At 37.2% G+C, this 22,483-nt stretch overlaps 1 protein-coding gene across 2 annotated transcripts; it reads right to left on the bottom strand.

The window, feature by feature from the left end:
* Window positions 1-733: 733 nt before the first annotated feature.
* Window positions 734-17,225, bottom strand: MEIOC (meiosis specific with coiled-coil domain). 2 transcript variants are annotated; one of them, XM_014789389.2, is made up of 8 exons: window positions 17,032-17,225; window positions 16,291-16,422; window positions 12,231-12,388; window positions 9,884-9,988; window positions 7,084-8,956; window positions 6,381-6,515; window positions 2,922-3,102; window positions 734-2,485 (listed from the first exon to the last, which is right to left on the bottom strand). In XM_014789389.2, exons 1-8 carry the CDS (start codon window positions 17,035-17,037, stop codon window positions 2,256-2,258), a joined length of 2,820 nt encoding a protein of 939 aa, XP_014644875.2. In that variant the 5' UTR covers window positions 17,038-17,225; the 3' UTR covers window positions 734-2,255. The 2 variants fall into 2 exon arrangements, with proteins under 2 accessions (XP_014644875.2, XP_087297402.1); XM_087441276.1 differs by having other exon boundaries at window positions 7,084-7,180; window positions 17,032-17,223.
* Window positions 17,226-22,483: the final 5,258 nt, after the last annotated feature.

Raw genomic sequence — 22,483 nt, 5'->3', positions numbered from 1 at the left:
TAAAAAAATTGAGTATGCCACATTCTTTTGTATTAGAAATGATGGAAGCTTCAGTTTTGTCAGTTCCAGCACAAATCTTTTTTTTTTTTTTTTTAAGATTCTATTTATTTATTTTTCCCCCAAAGCCCCGTACATAGTTGTATGTCATAGCTGCACATCCTTTTAGTTGCTGTATGTGGGACGCGGCCTCAGCATGGCCAGAGAAGCGGTGTGTTGGTGCGTGCCCGGGATCCAAACCCGGGCCGCCAGCAGCGGAGCGCGAGCACTTAACCGCTAAGCCACGGGGCCGGCCCAGCACAAATCTTCTGTGATGTTAACTTTATAACGTTTTCATTGAAAGTACAATACACAAGAACTATCCCTTGGAAGGTACACCATAAAAAGAGACAACCAACTAATTTTGAGAATTATCTACAGGGTGACATGATTAACAAAATTTCAAGGAATTTTTGTGTTTGGTTTTGTTACATGACAGTGGACTAATCCACTGTCATGTAAAAGCTTCCTCAGAATTTTTATTCTGGTTTGCCTGGATTAGTATAAAGGCAAAACAACAGTTTCATCTTTGAAGGAGGTAAAGTTAGATTCAACAACATCTGAATGGCATTGGGTTTATCTGCCAACTTACTTATGTGTTAATGAAATTTAAACTTCAGCACCAGTTCTTATTGGTTAAATAGTGACTCTTAACGTTAGAAACCAATATAAAGATGTAAAAAAATGAAACCAAGCATTTTCAACAAAGTAATTTATTTTTTCCTGAGAGACTAAACTCAGTACAATATTTGTTTTCATAACATCCAACATGTCTTATGTCAAACTTAACCACTTTGTATGCAGTGACTGTGGTGGGGTGATCTATTTTATTTAACAACCCTCAATGTAATTCATTTGGGTAGTTTTAAGGCATATCAGTGATCAAAATGTTTCTCCCTACAGTTACTCCTGCATTCTCAATCAGTTTCTTCCTCACATCATCTAAAGAAAATTTATGTGGTGTGATTACACTCTTTTTTTAATACCAGGATTTCTAAAACTAGGAAAAACACCAACATTTAAAACATCAGTGTTTCTAGTCAAGGATAGTTAAATTAAATTTCATCAGTACATTATATTATAGTTTAACTCATGCTAGAAATGTTAAAACCCAAGATCTTCTGAGTCACATAATACCAACATTTCATATTAATGAATAAATTACTCGGGTTCCATACAAAGATATTAAGTGATGAGAAAGAGAAAAAGCCAAGCTTTCAAGAGCTTTTAAAAAAATACAGAAGCAAACTAATGAACACAACTACACAAAATATACACTAACCAATTGCAAACTAAACTAGTTAAAGATTAACCTTAAAAAAATATTTTAGAACTTCGTGATACCCTCATAAAAGGCAGCAAACTAAGGGTATTAAAACAATAGTCATTATTTTAGTTACTGTGCATCAAATCTAAAAGATCCAGATAAAGGAAATGTTTTGATTCAATTTAAATACTTTAAAATTGGAAATATTTAATAATTGATAGTATAATTAAATTTTAAGAATATACACAAATGATTTGAACAGGTTTTATAGTCAGTAACTTGCATGGTTTTTACCCTAGCACTTTTATCACTAATTTAGGAGAATCAGATGCATTTCCCTCCATATACCTCCCTCCTTAGTGCTATACAGGCACTAAGATTTCGAATTTATAAATATGGTAGTATTTTAAATATCAAATTTTTACATGAATATTGGGTTCATCCTTGTTTTCCTGTTTCCTAGGTATTATCCAGTTTTGTAAGGAAAACACTTTTATATCACAATCAAAACTTGTCTTGGTTACTAGACTGTAGCCATAATTGGGTTACAGTCACTTAGATTCATTATTTGGAATTATACTTACTAGGGCAGACCTAAATGAAACTTATCTTCTAGAAGAATTTCACATTTGCATTTACCTGCACTGCAGAATGGGTTTAAGCAATATTTTAGCTGTTAGGAAATATTTAATTTACTTAAACTCTTTATCTTTGACTACTCAGAACTCCTAGAGTAGTCAACTTGACCTTTAAGTTCACTTTAAACTATATCTGATTCATTCCAGACAGAAGATTTTTAAATAGAAGTTAGACTTCATTAAGATATTAACTTTAAATCTGAAAGAAAATTAATGTGCTGAAATTTTCAAGTTTGACAAGTTCATTAAAATTTTCTAGCATGTCTTGATACATTTACTTATCAGCTTTTATTCTTCTTTCTGCTGGCATTTCCTTAATGTTTGTTTGCTTCACCTCTCTGGTTCATTGGATTACTACTATTTATGCTTTCATGGACTTTATCTTCACAGTTTACTGTATCTTGTAAAGCCTTTTCCACATCTGTTTGGCCAGCTGTACTGGCTGTTTTTGGCAAGGTCATCTGCAGTGCACACCACAGGGTAGTGCGTGCTTTCCGGGTAGCCACACACATCTCTTTAATTGCTGCAGCAAGGGCAAAAACATCTATAAAAGAAACATTCAGGGTCAGTTTACATTAGATACCATTTAAGTATCCCTTAATTCTTACAAAGTCCAGTGTTGTGCTACTACTAAGTGGTCAAACAATATTATTTTTATGAAAGAAGAATGGCTATTGACTGAGCTAACCAAAGTACTTGACTTAATATTTAAAAGTGTTGTTATTTTAATTCTCACTTGTATGACAATGACTATGCTTTGGGTAGAACACAGACTTTGACAGAGCTATTCTAATTAAATGGATGAAATTAACAAATAGATCAAAGTACTTTTGAAGTAAATTATATGGGCATCATTTACCAATTTATTCTTTAGATAAGTGTAAATGTTAGAAATACAACCTTTTAACCTCGAATTTGATTTTATTAACATTCAAATGATCTCATTGCCTTATCAAAAGAATATGCATTAATATTTGTACCTCTGTCATCTTGGCATCTAGGAACTCCTTGCCTTTGCCGATTTGAAGCATTAACAATTTCGTCTTTTCTACGTGACTGTACAATGTGAATGGATTCCAAGTGTCTATCAAGAGCGGTAGAGATATTGGCATGAAGGGGAGAGCTTCGAAGACGTTCCATTTTGCCTAGTAAAGTCACAACCTGAGGGAAACATTTTAAATTTTGATAAGGCAGGTAACTACATTGCCCTGTCATTAAGTTAAGTAAAAACAAATCTTTAATGAAGCAGAATAGAGATGAGAGCAATAATATTCATCTAATAAATAACTGAATGCTTACTGTGTCCTGACACCATGCTGGGGGAAACAAAGATGGAAAGTCAGTCTTTTGTAACTTGTATATGTTAATTCTAAAAGCTTTCAAGTCATCAGTTACTGAGAATAAGCAACAATGAAAAAGTCAAACATTCAAACATTTCCATGTCATTAACAGTAAGTGCAAACATAAGATCCGACAGGGGCCAGCCCCGTGGCTTAGCAGTTAAGGGCGCGCGCTCCACTACGGGTGGCCTGGGTTCGGATCCCGGGTGCACACCAACACACAGCTTTGTCCGGCCATGCTGAGGCAGCATCCCACATACAGCAACTAGAAGGATGTGCAACTATGACATACAACTATCTATTGGGGCTTTGGGGAGAAAAAGAAAAAAAGGAGGATTGGCAATAGATGTTAGCTCAAGGCCGGTCTTCCTCACACACACACACACACAAAAAGATCCAACATTGTTTTTGGCAAATAAGAGAACAGCCTGAAAATAGAGCATTCTTAGGAGGTATCGTTGTATAAAGGAAAAAAATTTGAGCTAAAAGAATTCCTAGATTGATGAATCCTAACCTCAGCAAGTCCTTTCTGGGCCTCCAATGTTCTCCTTTTGGATATGAGAAATGTCCATATAGTAATACTGACTAGTGGTAGTCTTAAGGAATCCATAACCCAGAAAATACTGATTTAAATTTATGTTGAAATAATACAAAATAAATCCTATAACTGTCAAAAGTGCTAAGGAAAATTAGGAAGTCTCTCAATCTTCTGGGTAATTAAACTTAAGAAAGGGCAATGGATATATTAGATCAGTAAGGGGAGTATGTTTCATAGTTGTAGATACCATACTTGTTTCAAATTCTAATCTTGGAAAGTGTAAGGAAAGAGAACTTTTTGAATAATAGGATTTGGACATCAAATAAATACAATAATTGCCTTTGGGAGCTAAATGATTTAAAATTCACAGAAGTTGGTGGTCAGTGATTGAAGCATGTAGAAAAATACCTCTCAATTAAGAACCTAAAGGCACCTGAATGAATGCCTCTCACATCATACTCAAGTTTCTTTGGAATAAATCTATGTCAGTTCAGGCCCATGGAGAAAACAAAAGTGTACAGGTATTAAATATTTCCCTCCCAACTGTACAACCAACCTGATTGTTTTTGTGTGTGAGGAAGATCAGCCCTGAGCTAACATCTGCCAACCCTCCTCTTTTTGCTGAGGAAGACTGGCCCTGGGCTAACATCCATGCCCATCTTCCTCTTCTTTACATGGGACACCGCCACAGCATGGCCTGACAAGCGGTGCATCAGTGCGTGCCAGGGATCCGAGCCGGGGCGGCCAGCAGCAGAGCGTGCGCACTTAACTGCTATGCCACGGGGCGGCCCCCGAACCTGATTCTTGAGGGGAAAACAAAACAACAAAAGAAAAAAGAAAACCACATAAAAAAACTCCAGTGAACTACCAATTATATATTTTTAAAATAAGACAATCATTCTGAATAAATGATAAATGTAAAGAAAGAAATTTGCACAGGTGATTTTTAAACTTTCAAAAGCTTTTTTTTTAGAACTCTACACAACCAACACACTAGAAAATAGTACATGTAAAAATATTTTTGTCCTTTGTGTATTATTGATCTAATGTTGCTAAATATAGATAAAACAAAATTATTATGATGACAGCTATGAACATAACCTTTCTAATTAATGTGAAGCATAAGCAAACCTGGGAAAAGTATATTTCTTAATATCCACAGTTGCTATCCTTTGATTTATTGCCTAGAAATACATTACTGAGAAAAAGGAATTTTAACTTGAAACAGTTTTAAGAAAAAATAATAAAAGACTTAAGTTTTTATTAACATAAAATATTGCCATAACCCATGTCAGTATCTGACTATACCACTGATAAATTCCATTGTACAAATTAGATAAAAGAATTTCAAATGACCAAAGCTGAAAGCTAGGTAAAATCAATCTTTTCCCATTGAAGTAGTTCATATCTGTATTTTAAAGAAGCATGGTACAAGTAAGAAACTGATATTCAATAAAATAGATTCTGTTATGTTGATTTTTCTAATTTCTAACATGGCGTTTATTCAACCACAAAAGCAACCTGTTTCACTGTATGCTTTTTCTCAGGAATCTTCATCAAATTTTTATTTGAAAAACAGTGTAACTTTTTAAGAGAAGAAGGTCAAAAAAGAAAAAAATTTACCCTACTCTATTAAAATTGATTAGAAAATTCTGAAATTACAAAGGAGATAAAAGGAACAACCATTTGTTAAATTACAAAATGACGTCAGAATTCTTTACATTTGATTTGAAAAGATTTACTACGTTTCAAAAATAAGGCTATTTTATAAAATTATGCATACCAACATACTTCAGTTTATCGGTATTTAATACATTGCTGTATATACTTAATGTTTGTTATAACTCAAGAGTGCAGGGTTAAGAAAATGAAATATGGTAATTCCCTGTTAATTTACCATCTTGTATAATGCAAGCAACAGCTTCAGCTTGCTCATCAAGCTAGAAAACAAATGTTTGTGACTAAGAAATGGGACTCTCCCTATAAATAATATTGAAAATGGTTTTTGCTTAAAAAAAAATTTTGTCGTGGATTAGCTTCACTGCCAATTTGGGTTTGAAGAGGAACTAGTTAAATTACTAGGGGCCGGTCAGGTGGCTAAAGCCGTTAACTGCGTGCTCTGCTGCCTCGGCCTGGGTTCGCAGGCCCGGATCCCGGGCGTGCAGCAACGCACCACTTGTCAAAGCCGTGCTGTGGTGGCATCCCATATAAAGTGGAGGAAGATGGGCACAGATGTTAGCTCAGGGGCAACCTTCCTCAGCAAAAAAAAAAAAAAAAAAAAGAAAGAGGAGGATTGACATGGATGTTAGCTCAGGGCTGATCTTCCTTACAAAGAAAAAGAAAATAATAAATTACTAAACCTACTTTTTAAATGATCGAGTGAGGCTATTTTCTCTTTCCTAAATATTAATCATAGCTCTTAAGAGCAAACATGGAAAAGAATATATTTCAGAGAGTTACACATAAATGTGATTTAAAAATCCTTCAGAACTCTAATTTGCTGAAATGTTTTAAAATTTTATCCATTTCAAAATCCACTATTGGATGCTTTTACAGCTTACTCTGGCTTGTTCTCGAAGTTCATCCACAATTAAGCGATCAACTCTAGACGGATTGGAAGTCAGCCTTGGAATTGGAGTATTGTTCGTACTAGATACTTTTTTCCCTGGGTAATTCTTGGCAAGGGCCAATTCAGTCTGTAAAAAATTATATAATTTTTAGATGATGAATTTTCTAAATATGATTCAATCGTGAATATTTTTCATAGGCCCAAGAAATAAACTGAAAACTACTCCTTTAAATAAAATTTCTGGTTTGGTATCAAAAGGCAACAAATATAAACCACAGTACCACAGTACTTTTCTGTCATACTTAATGCACAGAAAATACCTGAACACTCCAACATTTTCATACTTAAAAAATTCAAATAAACTTTTAACCCATTAAAGAGAAAAGTCTACTTCATAGGCAAAATAAACATTTTTATTTTGCCTATGAAGTAGATAATAACAATTTTATTATTGTTTTTATATAATAAAACAATAACAATTATTATTGTACATAATTTTTTTTAAACCCCAACCCTTTTTCGTCTTTAAGTCATCTAATTAATTCCTTATAGTCATGGACTTAACAAATACTGCACATTATAGAAGAATTCAGCTTAGAAATAAGGCAAGTACTCAAACTACACTAAGGTAAACAAAATGAAGATAGGCAGAGGGGACATACTAAGTTACTCCTAAATAGATGGCTTAGTGTTACCTTTTTTCTCTCCTTTTCTAATGCTCTCCATTGTTCATAGCACTCTTCTAGACGAATATGAAGTTCACTGGCTGGTCCACTACGGGTTTTAATTGGTCTTTGAAATCCAAAAGTTGGCACGAAACCAGAAAAGGAATTATCACCATACATCATATCATTAAAATAAGGGTATAAATGGCTTAAGTCATCATAAGAAAACAAATCATAGGAATCCGACAGTGGAACAACTGAATGGCCAAATGGGTGGGTGGATCTTAGGGGAAACCCATTTGAACCAAGTTGTTGAAAACTCTGATTATGCCTTAAATCTCCCATCATATAATTATTAGAAAAGCATGATGCCTGTGTGCGATTCACACGGCTATTAATATTGTTGTCTCCACTTCCCTGTCTGTAGCTATTAAAATGACCCTGTGACTCCAACAGATCTTGATATGTATTTTGAGATAAGCCCTCTAAAGGCTTTGGACCATCCTCAGGATCATAATGTCCACTCTGGGGCTTAGCTTGAAAATTATGTTTGTTTACATTTTCAATGATCCCATACTGCTGAGCTGAATAGTTATCACAAAATCCATTTGGCTGCTTTATTTTTTTATCGGTAACCGATTCAAAGAGATTTTCTTCTCCAGTCTTTGTCAGTCCTTCCATGTGATTGACAGATTGAATTCTTTCTGCACCACTGAAACTGAAATCAAAACTAGAAAATGCTAAAGGGTTTTCTTGGCAATACTTCTGAAATAAATTGCTATTTGGGGTTAAATTTGTGGATGATAGTTGTGGGAAATCTGAAGAATGGTTAGGACCTTTTGAAGCTGCACTTAAATGACTATTTAATTTCATCAAGTTACCTTGATTTCGAAAAGGAATAGGAGTGTTATTTTTTGTTTGGACATTCATCCAAGTTGGTCTATTTAAGTTGATACCTCCTGAAGATGTTGCTGAGTTTGATAATAAATTCACTGATTTAAAATACTCAGAATTTGGGGGGTCAGTTTTAGCAAACTGTTGCTTTTCTGTGACATTAGCAAAATCATTATTAGCTGAACAAGCTGTGTGAGGTTTTAGTCCATATTCTGATTTTAAGCCAAAATCAGCAGTGAATGCTGCTTCCTTTGCAAACTGTTTTTCTGTCAGATGTGGTGTAGTTTTTGGAAATGTGAAATTCTGCTGGTCAGGTATTGTCTCCTCCATTTTTTTCTGATTTGCAGGTTTAACCTGAAATAACTTTGTGTAAGTGTCTGCTTCTACAGTTGGTGTTTCAGGTGTGCCATTGGCTAATTTTTTACTATCCTGGACACTAAAATTCAAACACTTGTTAAGCTTAGCCTTATTAGGATGAGCATATTCTGGGTATCTGCAATAATCTGCATTTTCATTGTATCTATTAAATTGGGAAAGAAACATCTCTGCCCTTTTTTGCTGTAATGGTGCTTCAAGACTTTTAGCACATATTTTTTCTCTTCCATAAAGGTAAGTATCAACTCCTGATTCTTTCATGATGTCAGACAGACCAGTCTGTGGTGTAAAACAGTTTTTGATAAATGGATAGTCTTGGAATGTTGTCTTAGCTGTATCACTTGTCTGAATATTGTAACAGTTAGAATGATCACTTCGTGAGGGGTACATCCATTGTTCTTCAAGGTCTAAACCAGTAAATCCATGATAAAGTTCATCTATTTTTTGTTGTGGTGTGAGATTACTATTATGCAGGTATTGCTTTTCCGCTGCTGACACAGATTCACCACTATAAAAAGCTTGCTGAGAGATGGCTGTATCTATTGGCCTTTTGGTTTCTGTTAAGAGGTCATGGTGATCTGCAAATCTGCTTGTGTTCATTGGCCAAACTGACTTTAAATTGGAGGAGCAGGTCCTAGAATAAGCAAATATATTTAATTACAACTTAGGTTTTAAAAGACTATTTCCTCAATGGAGAAGGTAGGAAAGGTTTTCAAAAACATTTATCTTGCCCTACCTCACCATTCTCTAAACCTTTCAAACTTTGCCTTATAAGCTACCATTGCATCCAAATAATTCTCTATCACTTGAAATGTGCTATATGCCATATAAATATGTATTTTACTCTTACTATGTCTTCACATACTTTCCCAAGAGGCATTAACTAAGGCCTGAGGCTCGGGACTGCATGGTCTTACATGAATTGTTTATCTACAATAAGCAGAAAACAAAATAATTTTCTCCTTTAATTAGGTTATTATATAATACAAAAGTGTTATTGACCACAACATTTTTAATAAAAAAAGATGTGTTTTGCTGAAACTATTATTGAAATCAAAATATTTTAATTGGTTACATGTGTGCTACATACTTTGCTATTTATCAAATAGGGCATTTGGGTAATATGGCTTCCATACCCAAATAAAACAATTAGAGCATATTTAAAAAATTTTTACCACATGAATAAAATCCATATGTATTTCTGCACAGCAGTAATGATAGTTTTATTCTTTGGGATATATGTATAAAAGCTCCTTGGAATGTATACCCTTGAAGCCAAACTTTAGCTCATGAACTCAAGGGAAATAGCTCTGAATTATGCAAGAATAATTTTCCAAATGAAAATTCTTAATAGCAAATTAAATCTTAGACTGAAACTTTCAATTGCATGGCAAGTACCTCAGCAAAATCAAGGCTCCTAAAAACAAATATTTGAATTAAGATGTCTAGTGTCAGATGATTCTCTATTAAGTAAAAATAAAAGTTAATAAATAGGGTAATCTAGCATATGTGAATTTAAAAGCTTACTATATACTAAATACTATATATATAATATACTAACCCCTCAGCAAAATATGGCTGTGACTTATCTTGTTCTTCCAAAATGTTAGACACAAGTCCATATAAGTCTGTTTCACTGCCATAGTCATTTCTTTCTGTTTGAATCCTAAAAATAAATGAGTATCACATGTAAATTATTTTACTCATACCAAAATACAATATATTGATTTCTATTTCCAGATTGATTCTACCATTATTTTTCTATAAAATATTTGGATTGAATCTATACCATCATTTCAAATAAAGAACAGGAACTCAAGAATATTTTCCACTTTAACATAGTGTCTATACTACATAAATATTTCTGCTTCATTTCAAGTCCTAAGTCTAGTTCACAATATATGCTTACGTCTTATTTCTCCAAAACACATGCTATTCATTTTGGGCAACCAAGATATAAATGTTTGACCAATGATGCTTGGTACCATGGCTGCTCCTGAAAGCATGTCTGGTCCTATTATTCATCAGTCCATCAATACTTGCTCAGTTTTTCATTTGTGATTAAAACCATATGAACCTGCTGCTCTATTTTTGTGACTCTTTATACTAAATGTTGGATTAAAAAGTGAAATGTGATATGGTCATCCTAGATACCACAGCAATATTTAGTTGTCCCTTAAATGTAACAGATTTGGGGACTATCCCTAAATCCTTACCAAAGAGGTAACTGCAGTTTCACGTACCTGAAATCCTACCTGGTGACTAATGCTGTCTGAATAATACAAAATGTAAAAACCACAAGCAGATGGAAAATTGGTGCCTTTTTACTTCCTATGGATTTCGGGTAATTTGTTCCTAGAAGTAATATGTTGTTTAAAATTGTTTAACAACTTCTTTTTTCATATTTTATTTCTAACATTTCATAGTGTGAGGACATTTTAGAAATAAAAGTACCTTATATTTGCATAATACTCAAATATTTCATTGATCTTCATAACATAGGAAGGGCAGATATTAGTAATCATTCAGCTGTTGAATGATCATTTGAGATATTAAGAAATTCTATTTTGCAAGGGTATATGTTTTGCCAAACTTTACAATACACTTGCTGAACAAATGGTCCGCCTACAAATCTAATGCTTTTTCCACTACGTTTTATTTCATAAAGATTCAATATAAAGTTTTTGTATAATAATGTATTAATATATATTTAGAAAAATATTCAATGTAATATACACTAAACTGTTCATAGTTGTTTTTTTTTTTTTAAAGATTTTATTTATTTATTTTTCCCCCAAAGCCCCAGTACATAGTTGTCTGTCATAGCTGCACATCCTTCTAGTTGCTGTATGTGGGATGCGGCCTCAGCATGGCTGGAAGAGTGGTGCCTCAGTGCGCGCCCGGGATCCGAACCCGGGCCGCCGGCAGCGGAGAGCACGCACTTAACCGCTAAGCCACGGGGCCGGCCCTGTTCATAGTTGTTATTGGGAGGTGAGGAGGCAGGGTTATGGTAGACTTCTACTTTTCTTTATATACTTCTTTAAAGTCTGGATTTTTTCAATGAACATGTATCAAAAAATATTTTTGTTTTTTGTAGAATTATATATTATAGTCTTTCTAATAAAATCACTATTTGAGAGAATTTACCAAAAATTTTAAATGTTTAACAATTTTTTTTAATTAATAAGATTTAAAAAATAATTATTTCCTGGTTAAACTAAAGGTGCATCAGCTTCTATCAACTGCTCCCTTATATATAATTAAAATAAACATAGATGCCACTCCCTTAGGCTTCTCTTCGCAATAGGCTCCCATAACATCCTATACTTCCTCTTTTAAACCTCACTAGCATGCCTGGCAAATCACCATCATCATCATCACCATCATCATCATCATCATCATCATCAATCATCATCATCATTATGGTAAGATCTATAAAGGTAAGGATAATATTTGCCACATTAATTCTAAAATTCCCAGTAGGAGACAATCTGGCATAGAGTAGGCCCATATTATTTATGGAATTGAATAGAAAAATAATTAAAAGTATCTTATGTTTAACAAAATCCTGTTTATTGTGTATTTGTGAAGGAAAAAATTACTGAAAATTTAGAATTGGATGAAAAAATAGATCTAAGAATTGTAACTCATTTATATGTTATCTTTAGAAAGAGGAACTTAAGATTTACCAAGGGATGCTTCTAATGAATAAAAAAAGTAATAAGCTAAAAATTATACACACATAATTGCCCAGTTTAGGGCTTCCTAAACGTTTGGTAAACATAAAATTATAATGCCATAACATTAAAATGCTGATATAGGGAACAAAGAGCTAATACAACTGGGTTCCCATGTAATCAAACTTAAAAACACTTCATTTAGCCTGAGAATCTAATTTATTAATTTACCTGTTCTTTACACTGATCTGAGAATTAGAAGGCTGTTTAATATCATCTCCATAAGTGGACCATGGTGCATAGAAAAGTGAAGAATCTACAGAACTTGAATATTCTGTTGATGAAGAAAGTGGAGCATAGGTCTGCCTTAGGTCAACATTGTCTTCACTCTGAAATTTTAAAGAAATGTTTGTATACCAGATATCAAAACTACATTTATTATAGAATATTAATGAAATAATAAGAAATTAGAGGAAATAACATGCATAAGAGTTGGGAGACTTAAAATCAAATCTAGACTTAGCCACTTAAGCTTACTTTACATTAGGGGTTGGCAAATTTTTTCTGTAAATGACCAGATAATAAATATTTTAGTTTGCTGGCTAAGGTCTCTGTTGAAACTCCTCAACTTTGCTGTTCTAGCACCAAAGCAACTATATGTAAACAAATGGAAGTGGCTGTGTTCCAGTAAAATTTTGTTTACAAAAACTGGCACTCGGCAGATCTGGCCCCTGGTGGGTACTTGTTGCTTATCCCTGGTATAAAACATCTACAATTATTGCAGTTTTAATTTTTTGAACAGATGAGCATTATGTGGACACTAGCAGTGTTATTTTTTTATTTTTTTGCTGAGGAAAACTGGCCCTAGGCTAACATCTATGCCCATCTTCCTCCACTTTATATGGGACGCCGCCACAGGATGGCCTGACAAGCGGTGGGTCGGTGTGTGCCCAGGATCCGAACCCAGGCCACCAGCAGCAGAGCGCGCGCCCTTAACTGCTACGCCATGGGGCCGGCCCCACTAGCAGTGTTATTTTTAATAAATAAAATCATTTACAAAACTCAGCATTAATGCACCCAATCTGTGAAAAAAAAGTTAAATGTACACTTTTATAGAATTTTCAAAGAAATTCCACGTACGTTATTGTATTCAGTCAACCTTGTGATATGGGTATTCTATTTTAAAAACAAGGAAACTGAGGCTAGAAGTTACTGAGCCAATAGGTGACAAAACTAAAACCCAAATTCAAGGCCTTCTTACTCCTACTCTAGGGCCTTTTAAAATAATATCTTTAATTATTCAGCCTGGTTTGTATGTCCAAGAGATACTGTAAAAATAAGATGACATATGAAATATTATCTCTTTTTTTTTGGGGGGGGGAAGATCGGCCCTGAGCTAACATCTGCCAATCCCCCTCTTTTTGCTGAGGAAGACTGGCCCGGGGCTAACATCTGTGCCCATCTTCCTCTACTTTATATGGGACGCTGCCACAGCATGGCCTGACAAGCGGTGCGTCGGTGCGTGCCTGGGATCCGAACTGGCGGACCCCAGGCCGCCACAGCGGAGCGTGCGCACCTAACCGCTTGCGCCACCGGGCGGGCCCTGAAATATTATCTCTTGAGAAAATTTTAAGATATTACTACAATTAGAAGAAAAATACAAACTCATTTTTCTTTTTCTTATGAATGCTTCTATCATGAACTTTGATATAAGGTAAAAAGTTTGAATTTTAAGATTTTATGACTTATTTAAAATCCTGCCTCCTTCCAAAAGAGACTGAGGTACAGTGAAAATAATTTAAAATACTTAAGGGGCCAGCCCCATGGCTTAGCGGTTAAGTGCGCATGCTCTGCTACTGGTAGCCCGGGGTTCGGATCCCAGGGAGCGCACCTACAAACCGCTTCTCCGGCCATGCTGGGGCCGCATCCCACATAACAGCAACTAGAAGGATGTGCAACTATGACATACAACTATCTACTGGGGCTTCGGGGGGAAAAAAAGGAGAAGGACTGGCAATAGATGTTGCCAGAGCTGGTCTTCCTCAGCAAAAAGAGAAGGATTAGCATGGATGTTAGCTCAGGGCTGATCTTCCTCACAAAAAAAACTAAAAGATAAAAAAAAATAAACAATAAAATACTTAAAATAGTAGAACGAATTTAACAAACAACAAGATTAAGTTAGATGTATTTTATTCTAGAAAATGCTTCTTTAAAGAAGTCAAAGTATAGATTCACAATTTTTAACTCTCCAAATAAGGAACTACAAAAACCTGAGATGTAATAACTATCAATATTCAGACATAAACACAGGAGAAATGGTATTTTCTTATAAATACAGAAGAGAGATAATCCTGGGTAAAAATATTTTCTAATCGCTTTTATTTTCTTAATCAAAATTTATAGAAAGAGAGAAGACAAAGTATACCTAAATTTTTATTCTTCATAGACATGATAATTGAAAAACATTTTAAACATACAACACTGAGTTTATACTATATCAATAAAATATGAAAATTAATTCCTTCCAATAACCTTTCTTCAAGAATCTCAAATATTTTGCAACTATTTGTTTAAATTCTGGTTATGATTACTATTTGAAACCTACACATTATAATTCTCGTTTTTATAGCTTATATTGTGATGACCATTCTGAAGTTGGGAGAACTGAGGCACAGAAGGGATTTTGCTAAGAGTGCCACTAAAAACTACCTTTCTAGATGTTAGTAAATTTTACAAAGGCTTTTTTCTTTAGAACCTTTCATAATTTTATTCCTTTAGTTCTGAAGTTTTTATCATAGGCCTACCATAACTCTCTTTTAGGTGTGAAGTATCCAAAGTGACAAACATAAATGTTCATCTTTTTGAAATAATTGCTTAAACAAAAGGAGCATATTCAGATTATGTAATATCAAATTAGGCAAACAGTATTTGAAACTAAATATATTTCGGGAATATTCTTCCAAGTACATTTTACATTTTTTTTTTAGGAAGGAACTTTTTTGTGTGTGTGTGAGGAAGATCAGCCCTGAGCTAACATCCATGCTAATCCTCCTCTTTTTGCTGAGGAAGACCGGCTCTGAGCTAACATCTATTGCCAATCCTCCTCCTTTTTTTTTTTTCCCTCCAAAGCCCCAGTAGATAGTTGTATGTCATAGGTGGACGTCCTTCTAGTTGCTGTATGTGGGAAGCAGCCTCAGCATGGCCGGAGAAGCCGTGGGTCCGTGCACGCCTGGGATCCGAACCCAGGCTGCCAGTAGCAGAGCTCTCGCACTTAACCACTAAGCCATGGGGCGGGCCCTACATTTTACATTTTAAAATAAGTTTTCAGAATTAGAAAAATTAAATCCTTTTAAAAGACTGATTTAAATTTCATATTCTAGGACAAAACAAGAAACTAAAGTAATGTGGTGGATTCAAACAATTATACTTTAAATATCTGGATCCTTTTCAGTTAAAACATTTATGAAAATTAAATATGCAAATGCTTAGGGCTGGCATTTTAACTAGTCTAGATAACTGCAAAATGTATCACTTATATCCTTGATATACTTAATCAACTGAAATTAAATTCAAGTAAATTTTAGTAGCAATGTAAACATTATAGAGAGCAGTGGAATCCTGGTCTTGACAGTGAATAGACCTGGGTTCCACTTGGGTTTTGTCCCTTAGGGCACAAATCAAGTTCTCTGAGCCTCAGTTTCTCATTCTGTACAGTGGGCATAATACTATCCAAGGTTGTAGTGTGGATTAAATAAAATGATTTATTTCAAGATATTGTTATAACTTGAAGTAAACAATATTAACATGGATGTCCTAGTTAAATAATTTCAAATGAAAATGACTTACATTACCCTAAGACTAACTTAATATGGTTAACAAAACTAAATGTTTTACGTGAAGTAAAAGGTAGCATGTAATCTAAGACATTATTAAAGCCAGAGAATAAAGGAGTGAAGAAAAATTTCACCTTTAAATTCTCAAAAATATGTTTGTACCAACTTGCAAAAAATGCTTCAAGGAAAAAATATTTTGTGGTCTTACTAAGCAAATACGGATTTTCTTACATTTCTGGCATCACGTTATGCTGAGGACCCGATGAAAACAAGAATCAATGAAAAATCTTATTCCTTGTTTTCAAAGCAAAGTATGTGTTCTGCAAACTCTGTATTTAACGTGTCGTTACCGGCTTTCTGGTCCTAAACTTGGAGCAATTTAAAACCTCTGTGGATCGGCTGGGGTAAATGAATTCGATTTAAAATAAATTCTCTAAAAGGGCAGTGGGTCGATGGACCTGCGATTTGTAGCAATCGTAGAAGGACGTGGAGCCGGTCAACACCACGCTGTTGAAGACGTCCGTGAGCCGGCTGGCGTCGGTGCCGAGGTTACAGCAGCGGTTCGCACCTCCCCGGAACGCGACCTTGGGCTGCACACCACCGGAGCAGGAGCGGGAGAAAGGCGTCACGCCGGGCAGGGCCGTGCCCGACGCGGCCGCGGCCTGCTCGGCCCCCACGTGCGCGGGACTCCATGCGGCATCCTCCCCGAGGACGCTCGCTGGGGCCCGCGCTTCCCCCCGCCCCCCCCGGCTTCCCTCTCGGCCTCCGGGCCGTGTGCGCGCCCCCCGCCCGCCCTGACAGGCCCGGCCGCCCGCCCCGCCTCAGCGCCGCAGCGGCCCGACGTGGAGGCGGCGGCGGCAGCCCCGGCGTCGCGGCCCCCCAACCCGGGCCGGCCCGTCCTGTCAGCCCGCGCCGCGCCCCCCAACCCGGGCCCGACCTGTCGCCGCGCCCCCCGCCCGTCTCCGCGGCGCGGCCCCGACGCCCCGTCGGGGCTCCTAACCGGCTCCTGGCCCGCTCCCGCCCGGGCCCGGCCTCCTCAGAGAACCGCGTCTGCGGGCGCGCCCGCTCCTCAGCCTCTCCTCACCGTCGCCGTCCTGCAAGCCCCGCCGCCTCCCGGACCCGGACCGTCCCCACGGTTACCTCAATCCCTCCCTCAGGCCTGGGGGGTGAGGGGACCGGCAGGTGTGTCCGCGGCTCACCTCCATGGGGTCCCCCAGCCCCTCCTGGACCAGGTACCGCTCCTGGGGTACGGGGGTGAGGGGGGGCGTCGAGGCCCGGCTCCCTCAGCCCGCACCCCGCCGCTGCCACCGCCGCCGCCCCGGGCGCTGCCTGGAGCCGGTCTGTGGGTGGGGGGCCGGAGCGGGGAGGGAGGGGCGCCGGAGAGGCCGTTACATTGCCTATCCCGGGCTCGCGACCCCGCACGCGACCCGGCACCGGACCGCCCCGCCCCCTTCTGTGAGGCCCGCCCCCCGCTTCGCACCCCCTCATTGGCCTGCTGCCCAGCCAATGGGCAACCGCCTCCAGGGCTTGTTACCCCCCGGAGACAAGGCCAAGAAGGGGAGGTTAGCAGACCTCGCTCTCCCGCAGCTTTTGAGCCTTTCCCGCTCAAAGTAAACGTGTTCGGGATTGGCCCGGACTGGCAAGCACCAGCCCCATGATTGGCTAATAGAGCGGGGCGTGGAAGGAAGAGAAGGAGCTCGGACCTACCAGGTGGGAGAAGTGATCGAGGTGGTCGGAAGATTTGAGAAGTCGCTCAGCAACTGGCACCTTGTGCCAACATTTCATTTTTGCACCTTGGCCCCTCCCCTAACTCCCAGAATCCTTTGGAGCCGCCCGGAGAACAATAGACTTGTACCAGTTTACAGAGGGTGAAGAACGCGTTATGGAGTTGGGTGTTGTTGGGAAACGCCCCCAAGGGAGAGCCGCTCTCTGCTCTAGGCCCCAGGCTACAGTGGGGGTGAAGGCATTTTGGTGTTAATGTAACTCTTGAACAAAGTTCACTCTGGCCTGCACCAGACAAACCATTTACATCGGCAGTCCCATTTGAGGATGTGATAGTCTCAGAGAAATGCAAGTTTTTGTCCCCATACAATGCTAAAAAAAATTTGTGTTGAAATATTGAAGATGATTAAAGTAAACACGTAAGCACCTTTAGGGTGTTTATATTTAAAATCAAAACTTGAGTAGCGCTCAATTAAGTGGAAGATGTTCTTTTAACTCAGGCACAAATGGAAATAGGATAGGGGACAAGTTTTATTGGCCCATATTGTCCTGGTAGTTATTCCGGATCTCTACTCGGCTTTGATTTAAGAAAGCTGTACCAACTACATTTCTTTCCCTACCACACCCTTAAAGTTGCTGCCGTGAATCTCATTCGCCCCTTGCATTGAGAGCATACTGTCTTTTTTTTTCTCTCTCTCTCTCTCTCTCATAGTACCCAGAGGAATTTTGAAAAACTATGAATCCTCTTATGTATCTTCTCTATTGTAAAAAGATATACATAAGATTTACTATTTTAACCATTTTCAAATGTACAATTCAGTGGCATTGAGTGCATTCACAATGTTGTGCAACCATCACCACTATCCATTTCTGGAAATTTTTCATTATGCCAAACAGAAACTCTGTACCCAATAAGCAATAACTCCCCATTTCCCCTCCTCCCAACCCTCGATAACCTCTATTCTACTTTCTGTCACTATGAATTTCCTATTCTGGTACCTCATATAAGCGGAATCATACCATATTTGCCCTGTTGTGACTGTCTTATTTCATTAGCATAACATCAAGATTCATCCATGTTATTGCATGTGTCAGGACTTAATTCCTTTTTATGGCTGAATAGTATTCCACCGTATGTGTATACCACATTTTGTCTATCCATTCATCAGTTGATGGACACTTGGATTGTTTTTACCTTTTCACTATTGTGAATAATGCTGCTATGAACGTTACTGTACAAGTATATGTTTGATTCCTTTTTTTCAATTCTTTTGGATATATACCTAAGAGTAGAATTGCTGGGTCATATGGTAATTCTGTTTAACATGTTGAAGAACACCAAACTGAAGAGCGCCTACACCATTTTATGTTCCCACCAGCAATGCACCGGGGTTCCAATTTCTCCACGTCTTCAGCAACACTTATTTTCCTTTTCTTTTTTTAAATAATTATTCTAGAGGGTGTGATGCATTATCTCATTGTGATTTTGATTTGCGTTTTCTTGTGACTAATGATATTAAGCATCTTTTCATGTGCTTATTGTCCATTTGTATATCTTTGGAGAAATATCTATTCAATGCCTTTGCTCGTTTTTTGAGATCATACCGTCTTGTTTAGAATTGGTATGGTTTGTTTTGGAAATGACGATTATAGGAAAATTTAACACCCCATTGAACTCAAGTGAATACATTAGTAAAGGGAGCATTTTGGTTATGGAGCAGAGCGTGTATTTAGTAGGTAGTTCTTTCTTTCAGCTCTTATATTTCTTTTTTGGAAGATCTCATTCTGAAAGTGTATGTTAAGAGGTGGGTGGGATTAGTTTCAATCTTACCCAAAGATATATACAAACTTCAGATTAAGGTAAGAAAGAGAAATACGCAAATAATTGTTTTATGTTTTCTCTGCCTTCATCTGAATTTAAAGTTTTTGGGGGAAATGGTGACCTTCTTTCTCCATTTATTGAATGTTCCTATCCAGGAGCAACCATGAAAGATTTTTATATAATAAGATTAATCACCTTTTGGTAACCTTGATCCAACTCAGAATGGTGCCCTTAAGTAAACAAACTCATTTTTTTCCTTGCTATTTTGGGGATATTTAAATGAATCTGAATTTATTGTTGAATTTTTAAAAAATATATTTAAGAATATTCCTTGGTAGAACTAGGAACAATTTAAACCTATCCCATCCTGAAAACTTAGTGCAGAATTCAGACTTTCTCCTCCAAAATATATCTAAAAGTTAACTTTTTTTTTTTTTTTTTGCAATTCTCTAAGACCATGTACAATGTGGTACTCTTCAGTTACATCAATGAAGCCCTTTTTATACTTTTACAGATACTTAAACATTTTGTTTTGTAACAAAAATAAATTGTGGGTTTCATTGAAAAAAAAAGTTGGTCTGCCCCCTAGAAATGTTTTGAGTGATAAAATAAATAGGATTTCATTATTCTCCCAAGTGAAACTTTGAGTTTAAATAAAGCACTTATTTTTTTTATTGATGTCATAATAGTTTATAACACTGTGAAATTTCAGTTGTACATTATTATTTCTGTCACCATATATATGTTCCCCTTTACCCTTTATGCCCACCCCCCAACCCCCTACCCCTCTGGTAATCACTAATCTGATCTCTTTGTCCATGTATTTTGTTTATCTTCCACATATGAGTGAAATCATACGGTGTTTGTCTTTCTCTGACTGGCTTATCTCACTTAACATAATACCCTCAAGTTCCATCCATGTTGTTGCAAATGGGACGATTTTGTCTTTTTTTTATGGCTGAGTAGTATTCCATTGTATATATATACCACATCTTCTTTATCCATTCATCAGTCGTTGGGCACTTGGGTTGCTGCCACGTCTTGGCTATAGTGAATAATGCTGCGATGAACATAGAGATGCATAAGCCTCTTTGAATTGTTGATTTCAAGTTCTTTGGATAAATACCCAGTAGTGGTATAGGTGGGTCATATGGTATTTCGATTTTTAGTTTTTTGGGAAATCTCCATTCTGTTTTCCATAGTGGCTGCACCAGTTTGCATTCCCACCAACGGTGTAGGAGGGTTCCTTTTTCTCCACATCCTCGCTAACATTTGTTGTCCTGGTAGTTATAGCCATTCTAGGTGTAAGGTGATATCTCATTGTAGTTTTGATTTGCATTTCCCTGATGATTATAAAGCACTTATTTTTGAAAGTTCAAAGTGTATTGGGGGCACAACCTCGTTACCAAAGAGAAAACTCTGATTTGATCCTCCATAGAAAGCAATCATATAATTCCAAGTCAGTATATAATTAAATCACTGTGGGGTTGTTATATATGCTCACATCCGTATTAAACGAATTGTTTTTCCATTTTCCTAATGGACTAGTGGTTCAACAATTCAAATGGGCTGCAAACCTGCTGCGATTCAAACTATGCAGTGCTTCACAGGCATCTCTGACTAAAGGGACTAAATTCCTTTAATTATACCTTCTGAAATTAACTGGGCTGCCACATATGGTTTCTCAACCTCTAATTGCTTGGAAGTCTTAAAAAATATTCCTTATTAGAGCTATTTGAAACTACTTCTCCTTTTTTGGATACTCAAATTAGTGTTTTTCTGGCTTTCCAGCATTAATTTTATAGCTTCTTCCTTTGTAGGAAGTTAAGTTAGTTTCTGCTTTTCCCCTTCTGGTTGGAAGAGGTTCCAGGTCACTCTCTCTTAATCTGTGCTCCAGGAAACTTGTAGGTCTCTACCTCGCTTGAGATGAGACCCTGAAAGATTCATGCATTTACCTTTGCTAAGTAAATGTTTCTGCTTGGAGTGGGGGAGATACTTGAGTTGATTAATATTTATCAAAGATAATATTAATATTCTTTTCCTGTGGCAAACTCTCCTCCTGTCCCTTCAAGGGTCAGAATTAATGTTCTTTCTGATCTTTTTATATTTTGATCTTTTTCTAAGTATAACATTCATTTCTTGAATGGATTTTAATGGGAGTTTATTTGATATTTAAACTGATGAATTAGACATTGAACTAGGGTTTTCATTGTAAAATGAAAGGTTCTGAATATCTCTGTTTCATTGCCCTCCAAAACTGAGTTTCTATTTCTCAGTGTTTGATTGGAACCAGATGTTAGAAAATGTTCATAGAAGAGTGCCACCAGAAAAAGATATCTTAAAAATATGTCTTTACAAATTTCCTTTAGGCCTTTAAATTTCTCCTGAATTTGAGGGATCCCCAGACTATATAATGAAGGGTCTTCTGACACCAATGGATCAGAAAACAGCTTTAAAAAAAAAAAAATTGGGGGCCAGCTCAGTGGCACAGCAGTTAAGTGCATGCTTCGGCAACCCAGGGTTCGCCGGTTCGGATCCCAGGTGCGCACCGATGCCCTGCTTGTCAAGCCATGCTGTGGCGGCGTCCCATGTAAAGCAGAGGAAGATGGGCATGGATGTTAGCCCAGGGCCAATCTTCCTCAGCAAAAAAAAAAAAAAAAAGAGGAGGATTGGCATCGGATGTTAGCTCAGGGCTGATCTTCCTCACAAAAAATGCCAAAAAAATTAAGATCCAGAGTTTTAATTTAAGTCACAGAATTCAAGAACTTATGAGGGGACCCATTTTTAAAGGTGCCTTAAACCTTTGTGTGTTGTGATGTACCAGTGGAAACAAGCTTCCTTCCAAAGCGTAATCAAATTAAAAGGACATTCATGAAAGATGTGGTTTCCAAATTGGCTGATTATATACCCTTAATGTGGGAAGTAGATTCTGGATTTATAGAATCTTTCTGAAAATCTGTAAGCAACCCAAATTTCTATATATTTTTTTCTGTCTCTCTTTTTCTTTTTTTTTTTTTGGTGAGGAAGATCAGCCCTGAGCTAACATCTGATGCCAAACCTCCTCCTTTTTGCTGAGGAAGACTGGCCCTGGGCTAACATCCGTGCCC

This window comes from Ceratotherium simum, chromosome 16 (genome assembly GCF_057802395.1).
Source record: "Ceratotherium simum simum isolate JZ-2026a chromosome 16, ASM5780239v1, whole genome shotgun sequence".
Taxonomy (NCBI): Eukaryota; Metazoa; Chordata; class Mammalia; order Perissodactyla; family Rhinocerotidae; genus Ceratotherium; species Ceratotherium simum.
Note: the sequence above shows the minus strand (reverse complement) of the source record. Positions and strands in the feature narration are given on the sequence as shown.